Source organism: Drosophila persimilis, unplaced genomic scaffold (genome assembly GCF_003286085.1).
Source record: "Drosophila persimilis strain 14011-0111.01,24,50 unplaced genomic scaffold, DperRS2 tig00000829-arrow-arrow-pilon, whole genome shotgun sequence".
Taxonomy (NCBI): Eukaryota; Metazoa; Arthropoda; class Insecta; order Diptera; family Drosophilidae; genus Drosophila; species Drosophila persimilis.
The window spans coordinates 129,295-138,939 of record NW_020825359.1 but is presented as its reverse complement, the minus strand read 5'-3'; the positions used below and the strand labels follow the sequence as shown (position 1 = coordinate 138,939).

The 9,645-nt window shown below is 52.0% G+C and overlaps 1 protein-coding gene and 1 non-coding gene across 4 annotated transcripts; both read right to left on the bottom strand.

Moving 5' to 3' along the window:
* Positions 1-4,373: 4,373 nt before the first annotated feature.
* Positions 4,374-7,187, bottom strand: LOC6599913 (xenotropic and polytropic retrovirus receptor 1). 3 transcript variants are annotated; one of them, XM_026993411.1, is made up of 6 exons: positions 7,060-7,163; positions 6,570-6,994; positions 6,298-6,508; positions 5,512-6,222; positions 5,149-5,449; positions 4,374-5,087 (listed from the first exon to the last, which is right to left on the bottom strand). In XM_026993411.1, the coding sequence occupies exons 1-6, from the start codon at positions 7,085-7,087 to the stop codon at positions 4,883-4,885; spliced, it is 1,881 nt and encodes a 626-aa protein (XP_026849212.1). In that variant the 5' UTR covers positions 7,088-7,163; the 3' UTR covers positions 4,374-4,882. The 3 variants fall into 3 exon arrangements, with proteins under 3 accessions (XP_026849212.1, XP_002025024.1, XP_026849213.1); XM_002024988.2 differs by having other exon boundaries at positions 6,298-6,994; positions 7,060-7,187; XM_026993412.1 differs by lacking the exon at positions 4,374-5,087 and having other exon boundaries at positions 5,286-5,449; positions 5,510-6,222; positions 6,298-6,994; positions 7,060-7,187.
* A 351-nt stretch (positions 7,188-7,538) lies between these two features.
* On the bottom strand, positions 7,539-7,610 carry Trnap-cgg. The gene has a single exon. It is a non-coding gene; the product is annotated as a tRNA-Pro (tRNA).
* Between the last annotated feature and the right edge of the window lie 2,035 nt (positions 7,611-9,645).

The window sequence follows — 9,645 nt, the reverse complement described above, 5'->3', positions numbered from 1 at the left end:
CACGCGCTCTCTTGCAAGCCAAGTTTCGAAGCTGGAGCTTCGGGGTTCCAGCTTGAGTCAAACTTAGGCAAAAACGACAAAAAAAAAAAGAAACCAGAAATCTCCCAGCACAGCACTGCTTGCCCAGACAGACGCTTCATACAAAATGGCGGCCGTTAAGATCAGCATAGAAAACGAAGAAACAGCGATACTCGCTGTACTCCGCACGTAAATGAGAAAAAAGGCACAAAAGCGAACGAAAAAACACGTTTACAGACTTAACGAGTTTTGCTCCATGTTGTCGCTGTTCCAAACTCAGCGTGCAACAGCAGCCAAAAAGGTAGAAAATCAAGAGAAACGCGAAAACAACAACAAAATATTGTTATTGAGGTTGCCAATGTAGGAGGAGGGGTGGGGGTGGGGGGCGACAGGTAGAGCGGGGGCAGATCATGATGTTTTTTTTTTTCATCTCTCGTTGGGTTCTTCTGCTGCCACAATGCTCGTGATGGGGGCCCACTGGAGACCTGGAGGCTGAAGGTGCTGCTGCTTCGTTTTCATTTTATGCTTCTCCATCTCCATCTCCATCCCCATTCCCATTCCCATCTTCTTCTGCTTTATCTTCTTATTGGGATTTTATAGTTGTTGTTGTTGTTGTTTTTTTCATGGGCCATTAGCTGCATTGGCGCGGCTTTTGTTTTGGGGGCCAGTTTCTCCTCTGGATGCCCCTGTCCCCCATGCCTTCCCTTTCGAAAATCATTGTTTATGTGGCACTCGCGGCGGTCAGGAGAATTTCGCGCCAAAAGCCACAGAAGCCAAGCCAAGCCAAGCCAAGCCAAGCCAAGAAGAGCTGGAGTTGGGCCTGGAGATGGGGGGATGGGGAGCCGATCTGGGGAGCTTATCATTAAACAAAAGAGTAGCACGCACTGGCAAAAAAATCCGCTTAGGGTGTGCTTCTCCCCCAGCACCCCTTTTCCCCTGAACCGCCCCACGAGCCGCCTTCAAGGTGAGAAATGCTTTGTTTTAAGATCTTAGAATATTAAGGATTTAATAAGTTTGTTGTTGTAGCAGTTACATTCCACTAGCAGTTTTGATTAGCTAATTCAATTAGCAGCTGCTGCACTTGTCGCTGGATAGTGTGCCCCCTGCATCCCCCCCCGCCCCTCCCCCAGAGGGGCTTGAGCTCATAATTTGCAATTTTCCATGCTTCATGCTGCTGCAACGACCACAACAGCTCATTATGGGCGCAGTGGGGGCGTGGCCCTGCCCAGTTAGAGGAAGGTCGCCCAAAGCATTGCCCAACAGCCAAAAATCCGCAATGATCTGCATAGATCGGTTGGCCAATCCGCCAATTCCGAAGCCGAGCAGGCGGAGGCCAAGCGGCGGTTTGGGGGGGCCAACAAAAGATAATTGATTCTACCCTCGACTTGGGGACCTTCTAAACAAAAGCCCCCTTGATCCCCCTTTAGACCAATCCCAACGAATCGTCTTTCTACGAGCACTCACTGACTAATCCCCACTTTCTGCAAATGGAAACATCTGCTTTTGCAGGACTTACCGATCCACTGAAATACTTGGCAGCTGAAACTGAAAACTAAAAAACTGGCGACTGACGTCCGAGGACTGAGGACTCGAACAAGAAACCCCGAAAAGGGGCAGCTGGCTTTCAGTCGAAACTTTCAAAAGTGATACTCGTACGAGCCTTGGGCAGGAGAATGGGGAACTTGGCTTAGAACTTGGCTGTCAGCCAATTTATGTGCACAAATTAACAAGCCCAAAGAGAGAGAGAGAGAGAGAGAGAGAGAGAGAGAGACGTGTAGAGAAAGGGTAGAGACAGAGAGAGTCGGAGTTAAAAGAAAAAACGGCAGCAGAAAGGCAATCAAAAGGCTGCCACATAAATTTATGAGCTGCGTCAGGCCAAATCCCCGCTGCGGCCAAGAAGTTCGCGATAAAGCTCCCAAGGGGCAGCCGCGGAGAGGCAGGAACAGGCGCGTGCTGTTCCATAAAAGGGGTACGAGGCAAGCAGCAGCAGCAGCAGCAGCAGCAGCAGGGATCATTGCGCGCGCTCATAAAACATGAAACCAGGAAAAGGAGCCAACTCCAAGAAACTGGTTTTCTGTTTTCTGTTTTCTGTTTGTTGTTTGCTGTTCGGCTTGCCCCCTGCCCCCCTGTGTGCAACTGGCAGTGGCCCCTGCCCCTGCCTCTGCTCTGCTCCCTGCTCCACAGATCCTGCTGCAGCTCCTTGGCTAAATTTAGCACGAGCCTGGCACTCAGCTGGCTGAAAGGGCCAACGACTCAGCCAGGTCCGAAAGAGTCTTTTGGACTTTGTACGCTGGTCTTTTCCTCTCTTTTTCCCCGTTTCCCTGTCTGATGTGGCTACCCTTTCCAGAGGGTGCTATGATTATGTAACTCTAAGAGAAGTCCTTCTTCTGCAGATACCTATGGGATATTCCTTCAAAAGTTGACTTCGTAAGGATATGTATATCCAGTTTCGGTTTCTGAGTATTCGGTTAATCCATTCCTGTTTGTAGCTGTTTACGCGCCATTTTCCAGCCTGCAACAGACCCAGCATGGAGGCTATCTATATGGACACTGGCCTCTGAGGGTTGCCCCAGCCATGGACCAAATGGTGTAAGGGTTTCCCTTGAAAGGCATTCCTTTTCAACATAGTTTTCCCCTTTTTACGTGGCTTTTCTATGGCATTTGCCAAGTTCTTTCGGAAGTCTGGGAGCAACCCTCTCCGGCTCAACTGGGCCCCGAAGTAGTTTGGGCCTTGTTTGGCCAGTTGCCAGTTGGCAGTTGGCAGTCCGTCGCCTTATTGGCAAGACGCGACTCGATTTGGCTGGGATCGTATTGGGATTTGTTTGTTTGTTTGGGCTCCATCAGTGGGGCTGTTCTTAGCTTGTTTGCTTTCGCCTGTTGGTTTGTTTGTTTGTCTATTCGGTCTGGTTTTGGCGCGTGTGCAACTGTACCAAGATCGTGCCACATCGGCCGCATGCTCCCGCGCACACGAGCATAGTACTGCACTCATGTTGCAGCAGCAGCATCGGTGGCAGCGGCAGCAGCAGCATCGGTGGCAGCGGCAATTAATAATAGCAACAGGCTCTCATTCTCTGCCTTTCTCCTTCCGTCCTGGCCTCTCTCTTTCGCTCTCTCTGTCTCCCCGTCTCCTTTCCACTGGAGCGTTGGGGTCTGGCCTCTGTTGTCGCATAAATTGCTGTTGTCATTACCCGCAACGGCAGCAACAGCAACTGCAACTGCCACATCAAGGAGTCAATGGCAAATTTATGTTTGACTCGTGCCCAGGCCTGCGACTTAAAGAAAAACATAACTCGAGTGAGAGATAAGTTAACTGGATAACTGGCTGGCTCTCCTGTTTGTGCAGCAGTCATCGTCATCGACATCGTCCCCGGCACTCATCATCATCGTAAACAATGATGCAGACTGATTGCCCAGCTGCCCCTCCCTTCCCCCGTTTGCAGGGGGAACGTTTCCCAAAACGAGGCCAGGAGGGACGATCAAATCACCAGGCGACGGGGAGATGCGTAGAGTCTGAGGGAGTTCTTTGGTAGTCATCCCTTTGTACTCTCGGAATGTCTCGGGATAATTGCTAATCCGATTTCAGACTAATGCGATAATGCTCGAGTGCACGATAAAAGGATGGCTTATGGCTTTCTAAGGGTCTTAGCCCTGACACAAATGAAGGATAAGTCCATCTGGGACTTAAAAAAGATGTCGCTGGGTTCCTTAAATAATTAAAAACTTTCCTTTTGTCAAAAAGAAAAGACTCCAAAATAATCCCCATAAAGAATGAACGCATGAATCCAGTCTGTGTCTGATGAACATTGAATCTTCCCTTGGAGGAGCTACACTGGCAGAAAAAGGGCATTTTACAAGAAAAAAAAACACTTAAATTTAAAATAAATATCCGCGTTTTAAATGTCTTTAAAACACTTAAAAATACATATATTAAATGAATTTTGAGTTTCATTAAAATATATTTATTTTAACAATTAATTTTAATGTTCAAATTAATAAAAATTTATAGCCATTCTCGGGGACTTTAATCCTCTTCGATTTGTAGTTTTTGTGGCTTAATAAATAATATTTTTTTGTAGCTAAGCCCAAAGAATGAACTTTTAGAAGGAAATGAGGAAAATATCTTGGGCCGCAAATAATTTTTTTATATAAAAGAAAACTCTTGCCTTTCTTTGTCGCCTTTTTCCGAAAGAATTTTGCAGTATAAATTTATTTAGGAATTTTGCAAGCATTTTTGAGAAACAGAAACAACAACAAAAGTTAGTCATAAATTAGAGAAGCGTTCTGTTGGCTTTCTCCAGGCCCGCTCCAGACGGCTTTCCCCGGCACCCCGGAAGCCCCGGAAGCCCCGGTACCCCGACAGCCCCTGCAGCCCCACTAATTACTTCGGTAATCAAAGCTCAATGCGAGTCAATTAGATGATTGTCCCACAAGCAGGGGATCCGTGCGATCGGGCGAACGCAATGAGGATCTCCTGGATGCGTCCGAACGACCACAGCGGAGCCACATTGGGGGAGGGGCGGGAGCTGGGGAGCTGCTTTTGGGTGCAGCTGGTGGACCGGTTTGGCGCGTGCCCGATGCGATCCGATCCAATCCGATGTCCCCCCTCCCTCCATCCATCTCTCGCTCTCGTTCTCGCTCTTCAGGCCTGCTTCATACCTCTCTCTCTTTTGCTCTCCTTGCCTTCTTTTTTGCACAAACGAATTAATTAAAGATGATGACGGAGATGCAGAGGGCCATTAGCATTAACGGACACAGCTGGGACTCCAGAGAGAGCGAGAGAGAGGGGGGGTGTGGGGTGTGGGGGAGAGAAGAAATGACAGCGCGTGGCATGATCAGTGGCAGCTGCCACAGACGAGTAACCGCTCTAGAAGTACTCCTTGCCAAGTCGAGTGCGTTCGTCCGGCCTCTGCCTGCGATTGGACACCCCATCGGACTCGTCCATCATCGACTCGAGCATGCGCTCCTGCCGGGGATTGAGGGCGGCCAGATGGATGTCCCTGGTGGCCCGAAACTTGCCGCAGTTGTACAGATGCTCGTTCTCCAATCGAAGGTAGTTCCAGATGAACCGCCTGCTGGATGGATGGGCATGGCAGGGAGCATACAAGGGAGTCGCAGGGCCGCCACACTCACCGCGTGATCTCGAGGAGACTGCCGAGGGTCTTGGTGTTGTAGGGCGTCATCAGTTCGTGGTGGTTGAGCGTAAACTCGATCACCCAGAACCAGCGCAGCAGCAGGTTCTCGACGATCACAAAGTAGTAGAAGGCCGGCGGATAGACGAGCTTCTCCCGCAGGAAGATGTGCTTGCCCTTCCAGATCCGGAACAGGCCAAAGTCCTTGATCACGTCCCACAGAAAGCAGTACAGGGTGGACACGATGGAGGCGGCCAGCAGGAGCCACGTGTACGGATTGACGAACGTGTTCGCGTACCGATCTGCGGGGAGGCAAGTGGGGGATCAGTGGGGCTGCGATCGTGGCTGGGTATGTGGCTCACACCATCCGTGCGAGCGCGCAGCGTCGAGAAGAGCACCACGAAGAAGGTCGTCGAGTACTTCCCGGAATTGAGGAGGTAGCTGATGGACTTGGAGCCGCTGTCCCGGAACCGGCGCAGGCACTGCGCGAACCGAAACCAGGCGGGCAGGCAGTAGATGACCGGCACCAGCACGTCCGTGCTCAGGTACGGGGGCACCGGCTGCCCCCGCAGCCAGGAGGAGGCGTAGAACCGCACTATGTAGTAGTGGTCCACGATGCAGGTCAACAGCGAGTTCAGCTGATCGCCCATCCAGAAGTCGGCGAAGCCCACGTAGTGCATCGGGGCCGACATCACGCGCCCCAGCAGCTTTATCGTCCACCAGCGCGCCGGCCAGTTCATGATCGGCAGCGGCACCACCAGCAGCAGCAGCATGATCAGGATCAGGGCCAGCGGGAAGACGAACGGATCGGCCACATGGAACTGGCCGTGATAGAGGAAGCCGAGCATCGAGAGGGTCCACAGGATGCCGAAGGTGCAGGCGATCTCCAGGAAGGTGGCCGGCTGCAGGTGGCTGCGCGGATCGATCTCGAAGATCAGCACATGGTTGACGCCGAACCGCTGCCAGCCGGTCACATTGGCCGCCATAAAGAAGTTGAAGATCACCCAGGTGAAGGGACCCCGGTAGAGGCTCATGAACGCCAGGATGTTGCTCTGCAACGGCGGTCGCCGCCAGTCTAGAAAGGATAGAAGGGATTCCAGTGATAGAGGGGACTCCCCTTCGATTCGAGACATCTCATAGGGCCACCTACAGCTGATCAGCGTCAACACGAAGAGCATCACGAACATGCCCAGGGCGAGGCCGGCCCGGAAGACCATCTGCGCCGGCGTGGGCTGGCCCAGGGGCGGCACTCGCAGCTTGTTCATCGCCTGCGATCGGTCCCCAGCCGCCAGATAGAACGTGTACAGGTCCTCCACCTCGATGACCATGCGCTGGAGGGAGCGCTGATCCGCGAAGGCCGCCTGCGGAATATAACGCTGGAACCAGTCCGCACCAGCAGAGGACTTCAGATACTTGTCGTACTTCTTGCAGATCTTGCGGAAGCCCGTCTCGTTGAGGGACTGAAAATTCTGGAGCAGCACGAGGCTGAGATAGAACTCGCTGTAGGCGTTCCGTAGCTGCCGCTGGGTCATCATCTTGCGGCTGCCCGAGGTGTTGACGGGCTCCGGTCGCACCTGCTCCGTCCGCTGGGAGCCCAGCGATGTGAGGCTGGCCGTGTGGCCCGGCACCCGGGCGGTGGCCAGCAGCTGCAGCTTGAGGGTGGCATGCTTGCGACGCGCCTCCGCCAGCTTCTCCATGAAGAAGTTGTTGACGCGCTCCAGCTCGTTCCGGCACTCGAAGAAGAAGGCCTCCTCGAAGGCCTGATAGTAGGCCGCGGTCGCGTACTCCTGCGACGAGTCCGAGGCGGGGGCACCATCCACGCCCTGCTTGATCATCGTCTTCAGGTCCTGCAGATTCGAGATTCGAGTTTCGGATGGGGACTGGCCAGCTAAACTGGACTGCAGCTGCTCACCGTGTATCGCATGTACTGCTGTCGCCATTCGATGGTCAGGTGCGTCTCAAAGGTTTTGCCAAACTTCATCTTGGGGGGCGTGTGCCCCACAAGCGGCGCAGGAGGCGTCCCAGCTCTATGCCAAGAGCTAGCTGAGACAGTTTCAAATCGTCGGTTGCTACAAATTCTGACATTCTTCTCCAAAGTAACTCAACGCCCAGCTTCAGCTCCAGCTCCGAACCTGGCTGGATGAGTGGACACTCATGGAGGAAGGCCCCTTGGAGGCCCAATTGTGAGTCACTTTCCCGGTCTCATTACGCGTTCACACGCTGTGCAAATTGTTTCAGCGACGCTCTTCCGACGGTGACTCAGAGAGCACTTTTCGCGAGGGCTTCCCGCTTGGGTGAAGCAAACCGAGGCGATAGCGATCGTGGCCGCTGATTAAAAACCAACAAAAATAAGAACAATACCAAAGTAAAAAAAAAATAAGGAAAAAAATCGGGCTCGTCCGGGAGTTGAACCCGGGACCTCTCGCACCCGAAGCGAGAATCATACCACTAGACCAACGAGCCTATATGTTGGCGGTCTACAAATATGAGAACAAGAACGAACTCTAGGGTAGAGCCGGCAAATTTAAACTCTGCCACAACGGCGAATATGTATCATGTTTCTGCGACCATTCATCCCGAGCATTGCTAAAAATAGTTGAGTAGTGAATATTCCCAATTGCAAATACATCGAAAACAGAACAGATAAAAGGCGAAGAAAGCCAAGAATTATGCACACTTTTGGGTCTTCCGAGGGGCACTCGACGGTGACGAGAATGACGATGACTTCGCTGAGTGATCAGCCACCTACGACAGAGTCCCGCTACCCAGAACTAGACATGCCACAGTATGTGGCAGCCGCAAAGAGAAGAAGTTCCAGCATTGTGGCGACCACTCGCGATCGCATTACGCAACGGGCGCCAGAGTTGCCAGATCGCCTGCAGGTCCACGGCCACAATCAATTTGTAAAAGCTTTTTCTCAGTTTAACCTGAAGCGTTTATAAATCTTTAAACGCTCGAATTGAGGTCGCAGGGTCGCGCCCCCTTGTGACGAGGAATCCGTAATTAATTAGGGGCCAGGGCGGGGCCTGGGGCTAGACAAATGCGTTTCGGCCGAACAAATCTGATCTGATGGCCTGGAGTGCAGTTATCCCCTTAGATGTCCCGCTGGAACCAGAGCCTCGCTCGAGATCAGGTCTTCTCCTTTCGCGCCAAGGGGGCACGTTTCGCAATCTATCAATTAGAGGGGAAGATCACTTCCTTCTGGCACTGTGTGGCGCCAAAACGGAAGCAGCACAGAGCCGTGTTGGGGCTGGACAACATCCGACTGGGGCTGGGGCCCCCCACCTATGGGGGACTTCCGTTTTGATTGAGGCAACTGCAAATTAGCAATTGGATATTGGCTCTTGGATCTCGTCACCATAATCACGGCTAGAACCCTGGCCGTCTCTTGTGCAACTTCCGTGCTCCACTTGTGGCACTTGTGGCACTTGTGGCACTCGTGGCACTTGCTGCACTTGTGGAAATTGGTGGAAATTATGGCATCGCTTAGATATATAATTAGAATGTCAGTGACTCGGCAATTGGCATGCGTAATTGGCTAATTGAATCCAATTGCCGCATCTATCGATCTCTGGCTGGATGGCCGTGGAGCCGTGGAGCCGTGGAGCAGAGCCCACATCCGATACGGGGCAAGCATCATTCATCTTCCATGGGAGAGCAGATCCCATCCTCATTAATCATCGGATTTCCCTCGAAAGCATCTTGCCCCGACTCACAATCCCTTCGCCCTCCCAGGGTGGTCCATGCGCTCCTATAATCTACGCTTAGCTCTTTCTGTGGGTGGCTGGCTAATGGCCCCACAAACACACAAAGAGACCACACATCAAAGTCTCCCCAGGCCACAGGCACACACACACACACCCAGCGGGAAATGCAGCCTCGGGGCAGGCAACAAGTGCACCACCGAATCTCCATCTAGAATGTGGAGCATTAGAGCCCAGCCCAGCCCAGCCCAGCCCAGCCCAGAAGCTGGCCACAGTTGATCGAAAGGGGAATTCATCTTCAAGGCGAAAAATAAAGCCAGCAGAAAACCTGCTCGGATAGAAATTGATATAGAAATGGAAATGGAAAATCGCCAAAGAGCCGCAAAAAGGGCACAGGAAATGGGCATTCTTTGGCCCCAGCAATAGCAATAACCATTACGATTACCACCGAAAAGAAACAAAAAACAGAAAACAAAACACAAAACACAAACAAACAAGTATAAAAGAGAATTTCTAATCTTGCCGACGTTTCTGTGGCTTTCACCTTTTCGAGGCTCGATCTTCCGAGGCCGAGTGTGATTTTTGGGTCTGGGTCCGAGTCTAAAATCTAAAGTCTGAGCTCAGGCCCAACCACGGAAATGTAAATGCCGTGTAAATACAAAGCGGCGAGCGGACTAATTGAAAATGCAACATGAATGGGGCAACGGAAGTGTAGCGCCCCTTCCAATCCAATCCAGTCCTAGCCAATCAAATTGGTTCGATTCGTATCGATTTTGGTTGCCCGGTGATTGATT

What these genes read in the sequence shown, in the direction of transcription:
- LOC6599913 (XM_002024988.2), bottom strand. Translation starts at nt 7,128, where the DNA reads ATGAAGTTTGGCAAAACCTTTGAGACGCACCTGACCATCGAATGGCGA. An exon ending in CGTGTTGACGCTGATCAGCT is followed by an intron (nt 6,223 to 6,297) that starts GTAGGTGGCCCT and finishes TATCCTTTCTAG; the next exon opens with ACTGGCGGCGACCGCCGTTG. An exon ending in AGTCTCCTCGAGATCACGCG is followed by an intron (nt 5,088 to 5,148) that starts GTGAGTGTGGCG and finishes TCCATCCAGCAG; the next exon opens with GCGGTTCATCTGGAACTACC.